Below are 18,369 nucleotides of genomic sequence, written 5' to 3'. Positions count from 1 at the left end.
ACATCTTTCACCTTCATGGTTCAATTTATTTTTAGGTTTTTTGGTGTAGTTATTGTAAATGGGATTGCTTTCTTGATATCTTTTTCAATCAGTTTGTTCTTAGTGTATAGAAACACTACTAATTTTTCTATGTTGATTTTGTATTCTACAACTTTACTGAATTCATTTATCAGTTCTAAGAATTTTTTTGTGGAGTCTAGGTTTTCATATATATAAGATCATGACATCTGCAAATGGAGACACTTTTTCTTTCTCAATTTGGATTCCTTTTATTTTTCTCTTGCCTGATTGCTTTAGCTAAGACTTCCAGTACTATGTTGAATATGAGTTGTAAAATTGGGCATCCTTTTCTCATTCCAGTTCTGAGAGAATATATTTTGCTTTTCACCGTTCAGTATGATGTTAGCTGTGGGTTTGTCATATGTGGCCTTTATTATGTTAAGGGTCATTTCTTTTTTTTTTTTTTTTTTTTGAGATGGAATCTTGCTCTATCCCCCAGGCTAGAGTGCAGTGGCACAATCTCGGCTTACTGCAAGCTCCGCCTCCTGGGTTCATGCCATTCTCCTGCCTCAGCCTCCCGAGTAGCTGGGACTACAGGTGCCCGCCAACACGGCCGGCTAATTTTTTTTTTGTATTTTTAGTAGAGACGGGGTTTCACTGTGTTAGCCAGGATGGTCTCGATCTCCTGACCTCGTGATCCGCCCACCTCAGCCTCCCAAAGTGCTGGGATTACAGGCTTGAGCCACCGCGCCCGGCCAAGGGTCATTTCTTCTATGCCTAGTTTGTTGAGAGTTTTTATCATGAAGGAATGTTGAATTTTATCAAATGCCTTTTCTGCATCTATTGAGATGATCCTATGGTTTTTGTCCTTCATTTTTTTGATGTAATGTATCACATTTATTGATTTGCATAGGTTGAATCATCCCTGCATCCCTGGGATAAATCCCACTTGATCATGGTGTATTATCTTTTCGATGTGTTGTTGGATTCTGTTAGCCTAGTATGTTATTGAGGATTTTTGCTTCCATGTTCATCAGGGATATTGGCCTGTATTTTTCTTTTTTTGTGTGTCCGTGTCTGGCTTTGGTGTCAGGGTAATACAAGCCTTGTAGAATTAGTTAGAGAGAATTCCCTCTTCTTTAATTTTTTTCTAATACTTTGAGAATTGGTGTTAGTTCTTCTTAGTAAGTTTGGTAGAATTAAGCAGTAAAGCCATCTGGTCCTGGACTTTTCTTTATTGGGAGACTTTTATTACTGATTCTATCTCACTACTTCTCATTGGTCTGTTCAGGTTTTCTATTTACTTCTGGTTCAATCTTGGTAGATTGTGTGTGTCCAGGAATTTATCCATTTCCTCTGTGTTTTCCAATTTGTTAGCATATGGTTGTTCATAATAGTCTCTGATGATCCTTTGTATTTTTGTGTTATCAGTTGTTATGTCTGCTTTCCCTTTTCTGATTTTGTTTATTTGGATCTTCTTCTTTTTTTTCTTGGCTAGTCTAGCTAGAGGTTTATCAATTTTGTTTACCATTTAAAAAAAAAACTTTTGTTTCATTGATCTTTTATATTATGTTTTTAGTCTCTATTTCATTTAGTTCTGCTCTTTATTTTGTTCTACTCATTTTGCGTTTGGTTTTTCTTGCTTTTCAGTTTCCTTGAGATGCACCATTTAGTTATTTATTTGAATTTTTTCACTTTTTTGATATAGGTATTTAATGCTGTAAACCCCTCATAGCACTTTTTGCATTATCTAATAGGTTTTGACGTGATGTGTTTCATTTTCATTTGTTTCAGGACTTTTTTTTTTTTTTCTTTTGAGATGGAGTCTCGCTCTTGTCACCCAGGCTAGAGTGCAATGGCACAATCTCGGCTCACTGCAACCTCTGCCTCCTGGGTTCAAGCGGTTCTCCTGCCTCAGCCTCCTGAGTAGCCTCCCGAGTAGGTGCCCGCCACCATGCTTGGCTAGTTTTTGAATTTTTAGTAGAGATAGGGTTTCACCATGTTGGCCAGGCTAGTCTCGAACTCCTGACTTCAGGTGATCTGCCCACCTCAGCCTCCCAAAGTGCTGGGATTACAGGCATGATCAGGACATTTTTTATGTCCTTAACTAATTCATTGACCCAGTGGTTCTTCAGGAGCCATTTTTCCAAAGAAAATTTCCAAAGTTTCTCCCGTTATTGAATTCTAGTTTTATTCTGTTGTGGTTTGAGGAAACACTTGATATGATTTTGGTTTTTAAAAATTAGTTGAGATGGCCAGGTGTGGTGGCTCATGCCTGTAATCCCAGCACTTTGGGAGGCCGAGGCGGGCAGTTCATGAGGTCAAGAGATCGAGACCATGCTGCCAACATGGTAAAACCCCGTCTCTACTAAAAATACAAAAATTAGCTGGGCATGGTGGCATGTGCCTGTAGTCCCAGCTACTCGGGAGGCTGAGGCAGGAGAATCACATGAACCCGGGAGGCAGAGGTTGCAGTGAGCTGAGATCGCACCACTGCACTCCAGCCTGGTGACAGAGTGAGACTTTGCCTCAAAAAAAAAAAAAAAAAAAATTAGTTGAGACTTGTTTTGTGCTCTAAAATATGGTCTGTTTTGGAGACTATTCCATGTGGTGATGAGAAGAATGTATATTTTGCAGCTGTTGGATAAAATGTTCTGTAAATGTCTGTTAGGTCCATTTGGTCTAAAGTGCAGTTTAAAATCAGTGTTTCTTTGTTAATTTTCTGTCTAGATGATCTGTCCAATGCTGAGAAAGGGATACTGAAATTCCTAAATATTATTGTATTAGAGTCTATCTTTCCCTTTAGATTTAGTAATATTTGCTTTATTATATATCTAGATACTCTGGTGTTGGGTTCACATACATTTGGTATTTTTTATATCTTCTTGCTGAATTGAGCCCTTTATTACATATAACAACTTTCTTTTTCTCTTTTTCTGGTTCTTAACATCTATTTTATCTAAATACAGCTACTCTCACTTGCTTTTGATTTCAATTTGCGTAGAATATCTTTTCCTATCCCTTCACTTTCAGTCTATATGTGTCTTTACGGGTAAAGATTTTTTGTTGTAAGCAGCATGTAGTTGGGTCATTTTTAAAAATCCATTCAGCCTACATCTTTCATGTGGGGAATTTAATCCATTTACATTACATTCAAGGTTATTATTGATAGGTGAAGATTTATTCCTGTCATTTTGTTAACTGTTTTTTGGTTGTTTTTTATATCCTTTGTTCTTTTCTTTCTCTCTTATTGTTCATCATTGCAGTTTGGTGGTTTTCTGCAGTGGATATATGAGTCATAGCTCTTTCTCATTTGTGTGTCTGTTCTACCAATTAGTTTTACATTTTCATGTGTTTTCATGATGGTAGATATCATCCTTTCACTTCCAGATATATGATTCCCTTAAGCATTTCTTGTAGGGCTGGCGTAGAAGGGATAAATTCCTTTAGTTTTTGCTTATCTTGGAAAGACTATTTCTCTTTCATTTTTGAAGGATAGCTTTGCTGAATATAGTATTCTTGCCTGAAGTTTTTTTTTTTTTCTTTTAGCACTTAGAATATATCAGCCCATTATCTCCTGGCCTTTAAGTTTTCTACTAAGAAATCCACTGTTAGTCTGATGGGGGTTTCCTTATATATGACTTGATGCTTTTCTCTTTCTTTTTAAAAAATCATCTCCCTGTCTTTGACTTTTGACTGTCTGACTTTTTTGGGGTTGAATATCTTTCGGGATCTCTGAGCTTTCTGTATCTGATGTCTATATCTCATGCAAGACTTGGGAAATTTTCAGCTATTATTTTGTAAAATAGATTTTCAATGTCATTGCCCATGTCTTTTCCTCATGAAACACCAAAAATTTGAGTATTTGGTCACCTTGTGGTGTCCCATATGTCATGTAGGCATTCTTCCTTCATTTAAGTTCTTCTCTCTGTCTGTCTGTCTGTATCTCTCTCTTTCTCTCTCTGTTGCTTTTATGACTGAGTTATTTCAAAAGACCTGTATACGAGTTCAGAAATTCTTTCTGGTCTGCTGATGAAGCTCTTGATTTTTTTTTATTTCAATTATTGAATTATTCAAGTACAGGACTTCTGTTTGGTTCCTTTTAATGATATCTCTTTTGTTGAATTTATCATTCAGATATGAATTGACTGGATTTCTTTGAATTGTTTATGCTCTATTGTATCTCTCTGAGTTTCTTTAATATCATTACTTTGAATTCTTTTTCAGACATTTCATAGATTTCTTTTTCATTGGAATCTGTTGCCAGAGAATTATTATGTTCCTTTGGAGGTATCACGTTTCCTTGCTTTTTCATGTTTCTTGTGTCCTTACATTGCTATCTGAGCATCTGGTGAAAGAGTTGCTGTTTGTAATTTTATGGATTTGCTTTCATAGGGAAAAATTTTTTTCCTATAGCTATATCAATAGTGTTGGTTGGGTAGAGAGAGTGCTTAGGTTTTGATTCTGGCTGGACACAGTAGCATAGTCTCTGTATGATATATTTGGCTGTAATCAGCATTAGTAGTGTCTGTGAGTTCCTTGGTGGCTTAGGCTGCTGTTAGTGGAATCTGTGGTGAGACTTTGTTAAGGATGGGGAGACCAGACAGGCTGGTTGTTGAGCCCCACTGGTGGTGGTGGCACCAGGCCTACTGTGTCAGTCCTTGGGCCCCCACATGCCCACCTGATGTATGTAAGCACCAGTGGTAGTGGGGTTGGATGGGCCAATCCTTGGGCCTCCATGTGGCTTGCTTATGTGCCAGCAGTGGCAGTGGTAGGCCAGGCAGGCAGACAGATCTTCTGGCCCTTGGGAAGCATGTGTGGTGCTGGTAATAGTATTTGTGGCAGGTCAGCCCTCAAGACCCCAGGCAGCACACATGAGTGCTGGTAGTGGCTGTGATGGGCTGTTGCAGGCCAGTTCCCAGACTACAGGTAGTGTATGCAGGTGGGTTCTGGTGGCAGTGATGATGGCAGGCTCATGCTCAGGCTTCCAGGAGGCAGGTGCAGATGCTGGTGGTGTTAGACTGGGCATGTTAATCACTAGGCTCCTGGATGATGTATGTGGGCACCAGCAGGCTGGGGCGGGGGCCTGTCCTCAGGACTCCAGAAAGTGTGAGTGGCTGCCAGAGGTGGTGGGCAAGGCAGATCAATTCCCAGGCCCCCTGCTTCATGTGTGCAGGTGCTAGTGAGGGTGGTGCTGTGTGTGGCAAGCCTGTCCTCAGGCCTTCCGATGTTGTGCGTGAATGCTAGCTGTGGTAGGTGGGGCAAGTTGATCCCCAGGGCCCTGGACAATGCACTCAGGCAGTGCTAGTGACAGTGGTTGGTGGGGTGGATTGGTCCCCAGGCCCCCTGAAAGTACATGCAGGTGGGTGGCAGCCCTGATGCTGGAGGCGGGGGGGCAGGTTAGAGTTGCTGTCAGTGACAGTGACCCCAAGTAATGGACTCTCAGGCTTTTGGGAGCACATGCTTTGGCTTCTTTTGTTCTGAGAGTAGCTTCCCCAGTGTGCTGCACCAGTTGTTCCCCAGGGTATAGACTGAGTGAGGTAGAGTGCTGGGGACACAGCCACACTGCTGGGTCCAGCCAGCATTACAACACCACAGCCCTCTGAATGGATATTGGGTGATGTCCGCAGGGCTGCAGGAATGTGGAGAGCAGGGTCTGCTGGCCCCAGCACAGGATGTAGTCTAATGGGGGTGGGCTCTCAACATGGTCCTGTGCTGATGAGAGGGAGGAGGCAGGGACCCCACATGCACTCCCCCTCTGGAGCAATGCCATCACACAGACTCCAGACAGCTCCCTGTGCTAGTCTCAGGGCTGGCAAGGGTGGAGGGGCTGTCTTGTGGCTAGGATTATAGGAGTTCACAGTAGGAATATGAACCACTGGGGATCTCTCATTTAACTTTTCCTGGCACTGGGAAGTTTCTTCTGGCTCTGAGCCAATCCCGGCTGCGTCATCTGCTTTACCTCTCTCTCCTTCTCAGGGGTTCTCTGTCACTTCCCTGCTGAATTCCCGTGGTTTCTCTTCGATGCTCTGTTCAACATGTGATTATCTACTTACTGTACTGGTCCTTTTAAGAGGAGGTGAGTGCCAGGTCCCTCTAGCCAGCCATCTTGAAGTCCCTCCCTCAGTGTATTCTATTTGAAGTTTTAAGTAGAGATTTTGGAGAAGTATGAATGACTTGTTTGCAAAAATAGAAAGCAGTGGAAAGAGGTGCTTAAAGGAATATAAACAAAACGTGTTCTTTGCAGACTTTTGCCCCTGTTTGCAATTGGGCTTACCTATAGACAGGTCTGACCACCCTAGAATAATTTGATGATGTGGTTTACCCTCTTCTTATCTTCACTGTTGTTCCCACTTATCTGTAAAATATTATTTTTAAAAACAGGGGACATAGGCAGTAATGATTATCTGGTTTACTGAATAGCTGGCTTTTGATAAAATCCAGGTGGCTGGACAGAGGCAAAAATCGGTTTCAAATTAATTGTTTCATTGTTGCCCTCTGCTGAGTCAGAGTTTGAAGGAGAAAAGTGAAATTCAGTGCTTCCCCTGACTAACACATTTGTTATTAAATTAAGAACTTATTAACCTTTTTGAGGTCATCCAGCCTTATTCTTGATGTCCTCAGATTTTTCCCGTGGTCAAAGTACCTGATGAATCACTGAAGCTCTTTGGCTCTTTACAATTCTTTTCTAAGGAAAGGAAAACCGGAAATTATTTGGAATAATGAAAAACTGACTGTCTCTTGGGAGAATATGCTAACCTAGGTTAAATTTTAATGAGGGAGATAGGGAAGAATGGAGATGCTCTCACCTCCAAGTAATTAATTGAAATTTAGCTCTCTTGAGACTATTGTATTTGGAGATAGGGAATAATGGAGATGCCCTCACCTCCAAGTAATTAATTTAAATTTAGCTCTCTTGAAACTATTGTATTTGTTCTCTTTCTAATCAGAGTTTGCTATCCATATTTAACTCTTGTTGCTCTGCTTGACCTTTCTTTACCAATCTTTGCTTGGTCTGAATGAATTGGTTGATCAGTTATCCATTGCCACAAAGCATCAGTGGGACACAGCAATAAGCATTTATTGCTCTTTCACCTGGGGTCAGCTGCTCTTATCTGGGGTTGGCTGGCTGCTGGCTGATCTAGGCTAGTCTCAGCTAGAGCAGCTGAATTGGCTCTCTCTGTTTCATGTGTTGCTCATTCTCCTGGTTCCAGTAGGTGATATGGTTTGGCTGTGGCCCCACCCAAATTTCAACTTGAATTGTATCTCCCAGAATTCCCACGTGTTGTGGGAGGGATCCAGGGGGAGGTAATTGAATCATCGGGGCTGGTCTTTCCTGTGCTATTCTCGTGATAGTAAGTCTCATGAGATCTGATGGGCTTATCAAGGGTTTCCACTTTTGCTTCTTACTCATTTTCTCTTGCCGCTGCCATGTAAGAAGTACCTTTCACCTCCTGCCTTGATTCTGAGGCCTCCCCAGCCATGTGGAACTGTAAGTCCAATTAAACCTCTTTTTCTTCCCAGTCTCAGATATGTCTTTATCAGCAGTGTGAAAACGGACTAATATAGTAGGGTAGCCCATAAATGCTCTTTTCATGTCAAAGGTAGAAACACAAAAGAGCGGGTAGAAACTGGCACACCATCCTACCTGGCACACTGTCACTTATGCCACATTTATGGACCCAAAAAGGTCTCATGGGACAGGGAAATATACTCTTCCTATTTTGGGGAGACTCTAAAGTACCATGACAAGAGGCATGGATACAGGGAAGGGAGAAGTATGGGAGCCTTTAATGCCTCATCTACCACAATTGGCTCAAAGAAACTTGCCAGGATTGAAAATTAAATAAAATTTTCCTTCTTTATAATTTATCTTTTTCAGAAAACCAGAACTGATGGCTCTATCTGCAGTCTTTCAGACAACATTCTTCTTAACATTGCTGTCCTTGACTTACCAGAGTGAAGGTAAGAAGTGGAAGGAACAGTAAAGACAAAAATCACGTCGGGAACAAATGAAGTCATTGATGCTTTGGAAAAAAGTTAAACAGTTCTTTTTTCTTTGGGAATTACTTAAAATTCATGAGCATCTCCCATGAGGAGATTTGTCAATCTCTCTAAGCAGTGGTTGCCTTAGTCTTGGCCTCTCTCATCTTGATGGCTCTCTTAATAAGCCACCCCTTGACCCTGACTTCCTGGTCAATGCACTGGTCATTAGGGCAGTTGTGAATAGACCTAATCCCATAGAATTTCATGATGGGTATATTTTATCAGACCATCATCGAAGTAGTTCTTTCTGTACCTTGCTGCAAAAAGACACTGGATATACCACACCAGTGCTGACCTCTAGGTTAGTACAAGTTTTTGTGTCCCTCAACTATGTTCATTGAGAAGCTGTTAGCTTAGTAAAATATGAGTAAAAGCAATGAAAATATGAAACAGTAGAAGCTCTTTCAAGTCTCTGCAAGACAATATGCTAAATGCTGAAATGTTTTATAGATAAATAATATTTGTCACTTAGCTTCTCCCCAAGGGAAGATATTTTGAGATAAATTAACTTTATAAATAAGGTCAATAAGAATTTAATACCTCTAAAATATTTATTGATACTATATTACTTTGAACTTGTTTAGAAGTAGATCTTAGACTTGAGAGAGTTTCTGTTGGTTCATAATTTTTTGTACCTTTCATCTGTATTTTACAAAGCTTTACATTTTCCTCTTCCTGTATTTATTCTTTGCTGTACTCCCTTTTAAAATGAGAGTACAGGTGTTTGCTCCTAGTAATTACCCATGCAGTTCCTGTCCATGGATTCATGAAAATGATCTTTGCGGGGAATATGCATAGAATTTCTCATCTTCCTTGAAACTCCATGAAAATATATTTGAAAAAAAAAGCAAGGAAACATTGTTCTGATAATTGCTCAATTCTCTGTCTGACCTTCCTTTCATCTGGATTTATTTATTTTAGGTCCAGGGCACATGGGAAGACACTACTATGCTGCTTCTTTTGGCATCTTAAAAACCATAGTTTGATGTTAGTCTCTTCTAATCTAGGGCTGAAAGGTGGGAATTAGGATTTCTCATTTGTAGTATGTATACCTCTCGCTCACTCTGTCTTACTTGCTAAAATCTAAGCACAGTGCAACCAGACTGAGAGGTCAAACCATATAATAAGAATGATTTTCAAACAGACCCACTGCTCCACCTCCAGGTGTAACCGAAATGCAGGTTCAGTTGCTTGCAGCTTGCAGAGTCCAATTAAAATGAGCAAGGTCTGGTATAAAATAAAACTGACTTTTTATTCCAAAGCTAACTTAGCGGAATAAGCACAGGCTTTCCTCCTTAAGGGGACTGCTTTGCTTTTGGAGTAGAGAGTGGGCACTTTTAAAGCAGGGGGCCTATGCAGTGGCAGAAGTGAGCAGGTAGGGGTCTGCATACTCACTTTGGTGCCTTATCTACTGGTTAGTTGAGTTGGCATCTTCATGGGCAGAAATAGGCTGTAAGGTGGCTGAAAATTCTCCAGGTGGGAGAGAGTTTCACAGTGGGCATACTTTGGGCTGTAAATCAACTGTTACCTCTCAAGGCAGTCTCTTGGTGGGTGAAAGTTCCTCTCTGGAGCTTCTAAGCATATCATTATTAATAGATGAACTTGCCCTGTAGGGAATGTCTGGTGAAGGGGAGATAAAAGGTTATAATTGCATTTCCAAATGGCTAAGTAGGAAGTGGGGAACAGAGGGAAATGGGGAAAAGAGAAAATAATAAAACAATAGTAACTCATTCTCCTTTTCTTAGAAAAATGGGGCACTCGGTTACACAGGGTCTCCAGGCAATCCCAGGCATCTAACTCTAAGCTTTCAGCCCAGCTTATTTCTCTAGTGAAGTTGCACTATTTACTATGTGCCTTCTACGTACAAGCCACTCTGTTCTCAGAGCAAGCTCTGCTGCTCATGCTTTCAGCTTCTTTTGTTTAGATCAGACATGCATTTCCCTGTTTTTCTATCAACCAAGCTTCACTTCTGCTTTTAGCTTTTTCTGTCAAGCATGCTTTCTTTGGTAATTAATCCTGTCTTTGCCCTGACCTGTACTATTTGGATTTCTTGTCTCAATTTCTGCTGCATTTAACCAAGTGCTTACTAAACTCCCACTCAAACTAGTTGGCTTACCACTTAATCACCCAGCTAGATTCAGATCTGAGGATTTATTCCAAATAACCTGGCTTAATTTCTCCAATCAACAAGGCAGAGCCAAGACTTTCTTCAGTTAACCCTGGGTACATGTTTCCATCAGCCAGAGATTATGACTGCGGCAGTATTTTCCTCTGTCTGTTGTGTATACGTACATACAGATAGAGATAGGGAGATGAATACATAGTGTGTTTTTAAATAAAAGGTATAGTATATATATATGCTCAGGATTTTTTTATTACTTAAAACAATTACTACAACATATGATGAATGTTTTTCTTTGATATTAAATGTTCTTCTAGAAACAACATTATTTTTAATTGCTGCATGATAGCCCTTCTTATGAATGGACAATTGTTTATTTCCTTGAGTAGTGTTATGGATGCTGAGAGAAACAGGGTGGGGAAAGTGGGAGGAGAGTATGTGATTAAGTCCTGGTCTGATTCCCAAACCCGGCCTTCTTGGCTATACTCCAGAGTTACAAAAAGAGAGCTGGACAGAGACCCAGGAGCCCTAGGTTCTGGTCTGATTGTGCGGCTGTGGCAAAGTTACTTCCCGTTTTTTAACCTCAATTTCCTTGTCTGAAAAATAATGGGATTGGATTTAATAATCTTTATGATTCTTTGATCCCTCTGACTTAACCTTGGCATTTTCCACTATTTCCCAAGGAAGTCCTAGATTGATTTTAACCAGATTATTTTTGAATGATGTCACTCGAGCACCTGAGTCATTCAGCACTCACTGATAGCGTATGTTAATATAAGGAGTTCTTTTGTCTGGAGCTTCCAGAAGTCAAGTTTAGACTGATAGTTGACTCATGCATTCAGCAACCAATCGCTGAATGTCTTTCCCATAACTGGTATGTTCTTAGTCTTGGTTTCTCTGAGCTGAGTAAGGCTGAGTCCCAACCTTGTTTCACTCACAGTCTACAGGGAGACGGACATAGAAACAGACTCTTACAGCACGTTGCAATCAGTGCTCCAAACAAGGGCTTAGGAAATCTAAGGAGGAATTGCACATTCTGAGGTATGATTATAGTGGAGTGAATCAGATAGCTTAAAAAAGTATTTCTTTTCTATTATAACTTATTATTTGATTTTCAAACTAATACATGTTTCTGAAGAACGTTTACAAAATACTGAAAAGTATAAAGAAGAAAATTAAAATCACTCAACCTCATCATCCAGAAATAATTACTGTTGTAATGACTGTTAACATTTTATTTTTACTTTCCTTTATTGGTTTAAAAAACATGTCCTTTAAAAATCATAAAATGGGGTACATGTTCCAACACATTTTTAAAAAGTGTATGGGAAAATCCAATAAAAATATATACGATTTAAATTTGGCAATAGAATGAAAAGAGTAGGATTATGGAAACTCAATTTCTGTGTTATGCAAGCATTTTTATCATGAGTAATTAGTGATATTGATTCATGATACTCATTTGGTGAGTAAATTAGCAATATTGGTACATTCACAATGTTATGCAGCCATCACCCAATTCAGTTCCAAAACATCTTCATCACCCCAAAAAGGAAACCACTGCTTAAGCAGTTAGTCTTGATTCCCCTCTCTCTCAGCCTCTGGCAGCTACCAGTCTACTTTCTGTCTCTATGGTACTTACTATTCTGGCAATTTCATACAAATGGAATCACAGTATAAAACCTTTTGTATCTGGCTTCTTTCACTTAGCATGATATTTGTGAGGTTAATCCAATTGTAGCATGTATCAGTATTCAGTTTCTTATGGCTGAGTAATAGTCCTTCTTGTGTGTATACCACAGTTTGTTCATCTGGTCATCCACTGATGAAAGTTTCAGTTGTTTCCACCTCTTGGCTATTGTGAATAATGCTGCTACAAATTTGTGGACAATTATTTGTTTCAATTCCTGCTTTCAATTCTTTGGGATATCTACTTACAAATGGAATTGCTGGGTTATATGGTGATTCTATTTTAACTTAGTTGTTTTGAAGACAGGGTCTCACTCTGTCACTCAGGCTGGAGTTAACTTTTTGAAGAACTGTCAAAATGTTTTCAACAACGTGGAGCCATTTTACATTCCTAGCGGCAGTGTACAGGGGCTGTAATTTCTCCACATCCTCACCAACACTTGTTATTTCCATTTTAAAAATTTTTATAGCCATCTTCATGGATGTGAAATGGTACCTCTTTGTGATTTTGACTTGAATTTCCTTAGTGACTAATGATATTGAACGTCTTTTCATGTACTTGTTAGCCATTTATATATCTTCCTTGGAGAAATGTTCATTCAAGTCTTTTGACTATGTTATGTTATGTTATGTTATGTTATGTTATGTTATGTTATGTTATGTTATGTTATGTTATTGTGATAGGGCCTCACTCTGTTGCCCAGGTGGAGTGCAGTGGTGTGATCATGGTTCACTGCAGCCTCTGTCTCCCGGGCTCAAGCCATCCTCCTATGTTAGCTTCTTGAGTAGCTGAGACTACACGTGCCATGACACCCGGCTAATTTTTGTATTTTTTTGGTAGAGACAGGGTTTTTCCATGTTGCCCAGACTCTTTTGCCCATTTTTAAATTGAGTTCTTTGTCTTTTTGTTGCTGGTTTGTAAGAGTTCTTTATACAGTATAGATACTGGAATCTTATCAGATATATGATTTGCAAATATTTTCTCACATTCTATACGTTGTCTTTTCACTTTTTTGTGACTGTTACTTCATGCACAAAATTGTTTATTTTATTGGCTATTTTTGTTGTTGTTGTTGTTGCTCATACTCTGGATTCAGATCTAAGGACCCACTGCCAAACTCACGGTCATGGAATTCACGCTGAGATTATAGTTATCACCCTAGCCCTTCCCAGCATCACATTTACAAAATATCACAAGGTGATTTTCAGGGAAGGTAGCCATTGTGGCTCCCTTTCCTTTTATGGGCACTCTTATTCATCTCACTTTCATAGAATGAGTTTTCTGAGGTGTTCCTCCAAATTCTGAGGTTATGCCTCATTTGAATCTGAAGCTTTCTACTCTGTGGACCAATCACATGAAAAACATCATGTTTGTCTTGTATCCACCAGGGATGGCTCCATACAGAGCCCCATCCTGGCACCGGTGTCCTGACCATGGTAGGACTTTGTTGTTGGTGCCATGGAAAGTACTTCTCAGACATTCCATTCCGTGCAAACTCCGATTGGGCCAATGCCAATGCTCCTGTCTTAGCAGTTGGAGGACAGTAAAGGGGGACACAGGTGTTGATATTAGAGAGATTCCTATTTAATTTCACATCACTTTGTATATGTTATTTACCCTAATTGAGCTTGAGTGTCCTTATCTAAAAAATTGCTGTCTAACAGTTTTATAGTAGGCATTGCATGAGACAACATAAGTAAAGACCCTAGCACTGTGCATGGTAAATAACATGTGCTCAATTTCATTGTTGTTATTTTTACTTGCCTATGAGAAAAACAGCATGTACAGAATGGCAATTTGGGGACATTTTTTCAGTATTGGAGACTGTTCCCATTGTTTATTATCAAAATGAGATAATCTCTTACCATTTAAACTTAATGTTTGAGGGCTTCAAATGGCAAGGGGAAATCCCCCTGAAACTAGAAAACTGAATGCTTAAAAGATGATATCTCTTACACTATGAGTCATCAGATAGCAGCTGATTTTATCGATGCAGGCTTTATCTTTTCAATACCTTTGTACCACTCCCAGTTTACTTCTGATACCCTCACAGTCGAAATAGTTGAATCAGCAATACACAATTATTTTCCAATCTATATGGTGTTTTTCTCCTCTTAAGTGGAAAGTCATGATTTGTTCTTCTTTGAGAATCAGCAGTGACTTAACTCACTCAGTCAGGACACATTCTCTCTCTAGTAGCAGATATATCTGCTTAAACCTCTGTGTGCAAGCTATTTGCAGTGGCGCCATTGGTGGTTTTTGCAGTCAGCCTAAGAGATAGGCTGCTGCTTCCCAAGGCCACTAACTTCAGCAAATCTGTTTCATGTTTGAATTCCTATTCTTTTACAGACTGTGTCATACCACTAACTAGTCTAAAATTCCAATCTCTTGATTATTTCACATGAGTTCATCACATCTCTCCAACTAGCTTCCTTCTTTGAGCTGGGAACCTTGTCACAATTATTTTGTTTCACATCAAATGCTTGGTATGTTGCTGGTCTCATCAAAAGAGTTCAGTTAATTCTTGCTAGTCTTTATCTTTTAAGTTAAACACATTGAGACACAAATGACCATGTCTACAGATAAGACATGCTCCCACATTGCAGTCTTTTACCAAACTACAAAATATTGACTTTCAAAAAGGAAACTTTCATTTCTGATTTTCAGAAATATAACATTTCCATCAAAAAGTCTTCTTTCTTTTTTTCAGTCTTGTTATAAATTTCCAAACCAGTTAGATTGTCCAATAAAGGATCCTTCTGTTTCGTTTACCTGTTTATCAATGTATGAGCTTCCTGTATATTATTAAGCAAGTCACTTCATTCATCTAGATCTTAATTTCTGTGTCTGCTAAGTGATTTCTAAATTCTCTTCCAGATTTCCAAAGTGTCTGATTCCAGGATGTACATATGAGCAATATTTTCCAGAGCTAAATAATGATGATATTCAAGTTTAATTACTTCTGACTCTTCAATCCTGCTCCCATTAAATATTATTTCATACTTCATGTTGATCTTTTCAGTCTTGGCTGAACATTTACCGTTGACTCCTGTATCACTTAAAGTTTCCACCAATTCTACACATCAGAGTTTGCATTTACAATGGACTGTCCACAATCTTCCTTATCATCAGGAATTGAAAATGGTATTTCAGATCCAGATCAGTAGGATTGAAACATCCAATGTCATCTGGGTGGTAAGTAATTTCTTTGGCTCAATATTTAAAAAATCATCTTTAAAAAAGACACTATGTTTTTCTTTTATAACATCTGAAAAATTCTCGTTTTGGAAACATATTAGCAGCCCAAAACAGTTTGTCTAAACAATTACATTTCTGCATTTTCAGTTAAGGATCCAGGACAAAGTAACATGACAACTCTGGTTTGGCAGGTAGGATGGGATGCACTAAGAAAATAGATTTTCTCAGTTTTGCTCTGTCTTCTAAGAAGACTGTTGAGTCTGTCCTCGTGAATACTGGATTCCAGAGAGCCACAAAGATTAGCCATTTCATTCTCCTACCTCTTTCTTCTTTGTCCTCCAGAGATTTTCCTAAATAAGATGTAATAATTTGGCAACATTTTTCTTTCCAGTGTAGCTTCCTGACAGTTTCTTGGCCTATACCCTGCTGAAATGCAGGGAAGAGTAAGTACTAGCGCTTAATGTTCCATCCAACAAGGAGCCACGTTGGAGAGTAACTTCCTGTGTCCTTTGTTGCCTGACATGTGGCTTTTTCCACAACAAATTAAATTAAGAAAATACTGAATTTCACACTCTTTTTGTCTTTGAATTCTTTGGGGTGGATTTTTCACTTAGTTCAACAGATTATTGGGTCAGTTTTGCCTGAGGTATCCCCATCTAGTGCACTGGGACACATTAGTGGTTGATGATTTCCGTTTCTCATCTGGGAACTCTAGTAATCTATGTGCACATAATGTTCAGTCATTTCATGGGATATTTAAGGACAGTGGAATGTTTTCTCATTGAAAGGAACTGAAAATTTTCCTACAGGTAAGAGAAGCCTTGGACTGTGCTTGGGCCCTCTGTCAGCTCAACCAGGCTCCACTCTTCATCCAGGCAGTGGGGGCTTTGGGTATACGGATACAGCATGGTTAGTTCCTTTGGTAAAGCATACAAGTCACTAATTTTAACATTTTCAGTTACTTTCCATATTCACTCTTGAAATTTGAGATCTGCACAAGTTAAATAAAATTTTGACTCCGTCTATTTAGGATTCATACCAAGTCTATAATTCTACCTCTCAAAGGGCAGTTTCCCACAATGAGACTTATGTAGTATGATGATTTTCAGCAACAGCGATACTTGTGTGTCGCTGTTTACTCCCTGCTATCAACACATCTTTCCACTATCCCACCTTATACTAGTAAGTCTGATTTTTTGTATTTTTTTTATTATACTTTAGGTTTTAGGGTACATGTGCACAATGTGCAGGTTTGTTACATATGTATCCATGTACCGTGTTGGCTTGCTGTTTAATGGGTACGCTCGTTGGTAATTTGGGCCCAGTAAAATATTGAAGCAAAGGTCATATTGAGACTAAGGATTATCTACAAAAAGAAAAATTGAGGTGGAAGTACTGGAGGAATTGCGGAAAACTAGCACTTAGCACCACTAGCAAAAATAACATTAACCATAGACTACATGGATCCCATTCTTTATTTTTCCAAAAGACAACTCATATCTATTATTATGTTAGAAAAAATAATATTAGCCATATACCAAGTGGATTTTTTTCTTTATTTTCCTAAAAAGCAATTGTTCATATCTGTTTTCCTATTTGATTCCCGTAAGAGTCCTCTTTTCGAGGGAAAGCAGCTATTGTAGACTATTTCTGTAAACTTCTAGGGCTCAAGACCCTCAGGGTAGAGTTTGGCCTTGTCTATCATGTCGTCCTCACAACACCCAACCCAGCCTGACTACAGCAATGGAGAAATCACAGCACAGAGAGGTTTGATGTGTTGCTCCAGGTGACAGAGGCAGGGTGGGATCATCCTTCACCCCTGTGCCCAGAAAGGGATGACAGTCAAATGCAGTCCCCAGGCCATCGGTGGACATATGTCCTATGGAATAGATGATGCCTTGAGAAACGCTTGTCTGAATCACTCATGCCTGAAGTTGGGGAGAACTGTAAGATCCTCCTGCAGTTAAGGAGGATGATGCTGCTTCTGTTTAGACCAAAATCTCCCTTATACAGGGAAACTCCCTGTAGTGCAAGCCTGACAGGGCACTGTCATTCGTGCTGGGGGATGGGGGGAAGCTTCTGGACTCAATGTCTCAGACACCTCTGTTCCCAAACAAGTCAAAGGAAGAGCACTTGCAGCTGGACCAGAGGCACTGAGCTGTCTCCTGGATGGTACTGGCCATTTGGAACCCTGTACTGCATGGTCCTGCCCTCCTGGGTCATGGTCCTCCCCTTCCCTTTGCTTTTTGCTTTTTGTCAATGGCATAGGAAGGCAAAGTAGAGTAAGAGCTCAAGCTTGGAAGGAGGCCAGGTGTGGGAGTCAAATGTCTCAGTAACAAATCAGTGACCTCTGTTAGACTTCTGTGTAAATGTGTGTGCCAATTTCTTGTGACTTACTGATGTCTGCAAGGATCAAATTAAACTTGCCGCTTCAATGAATGAAATGACCCAAAGACAATTCATCATATTTAAAGAAAAAAAATCACTGAATTGCTATATTTAAGGAAAAGTTTTATCTCCTACATTAACAGGGCTGTAAAGACCACAAAGCAGAAGTTGAGGTTAAACAGGTTCTACACATAAGTAGCGTCTGGGAGAAATACAACTCATTGTGTATTAATGAAATGATTAAATCATTCAATCCAGAGTTTTAGCCTGTGCGCCCAGACCAGGCATTGTGCACCGTGTGGGAATGTCAGCGCTGAGCACGCTGGAAAGAATGAGGAGGTGAACACATGAATAGGGTATTCTACACATGGGCTGTGTGTGCAGGTCACTGATGAGATGCTATGAGGTTGGGGTTAGGCCTCACCTTCTCCCACAATTTGGACAAAGGGCTGTTTGAGACCAAATATGCAAGAGGATAGAAGTTACTTTAGCAAGTAGAGTAGAAAAGAGTGCTCTGAGCAGACCCAACAGCCATGAGCAGAGGCCCTGAGAGAAGGGAATTTCCAGGCCTGAAAGTCCACTGTGGTACTGGATCCCTGAGCACATGACGACAGGGGCACAGGCCTAGATGCACAGGACCATGGGGTGCATGCTGAGGTTTTGTTTTTTTACCCCAAGGGCAATAAGAACAAAGGAAGTGGCAAGCTCTGATTTGAATAGCCGCACAGCGGAGTGTGGTGGGGAACTGGGGCAAGGGATTTGTGGCCGCTAGGAAGCAAGCTGCGGGGTCCAGCCAAAGCAGAGATTCGGGTGAGAGAAGGGGCTGCATTTAAGGGACAGAAGGGAGGTAAAATTCAGTCTGTGACTTGTTGGTATTAGAGTGAGGTTGCCATTATTGATGTACTTCCTTCTAGCAGGGATCTGG

At 40.0% G+C, this 18,369-nt stretch overlaps 1 protein-coding gene across 5 annotated transcripts in view; it reads left to right on the top strand.

Moving 5' to 3' along the window:
- Positions 1 to 18,369, top strand: part of OSMR (oncostatin M receptor) — a 94,209-nt gene that overhangs the window by 13,589 nt on the left and 62,251 nt on the right. For 4 of the 5 annotated variants that reach the window (XM_055246181.2, XM_055246180.2, XM_063619544.1 and 1 more), the window contains exons 2-3: positions 7,883 to 7,965; positions 14,881 to 15,053. In XM_055246181.2, the coding sequence (XP_055102156.1) occupies positions 7,896 to 7,965; positions 14,881 to 15,053 (243 nt within the window). In that variant the 5' untranslated portion in view covers positions 7,883 to 7,895. Of the gene's footprint in view, positions 1 to 7,882; positions 7,966 to 14,880; positions 15,054 to 18,211; positions 18,255 to 18,369 lie in introns of those variants that run through there. The other variant, XM_063619545.1, reaches the window with a different exon arrangement.

Source organism: Symphalangus syndactylus, chromosome 16 (genome assembly GCF_028878055.3).
Source record: "Symphalangus syndactylus isolate Jambi chromosome 16, NHGRI_mSymSyn1-v2.1_pri, whole genome shotgun sequence".
NCBI classification, from domain to species: domain Eukaryota; kingdom Metazoa; phylum Chordata; class Mammalia; order Primates; family Hylobatidae; genus Symphalangus; species Symphalangus syndactylus.
This window is presented reverse-complemented; position numbering and strand designations above follow the sequence as displayed.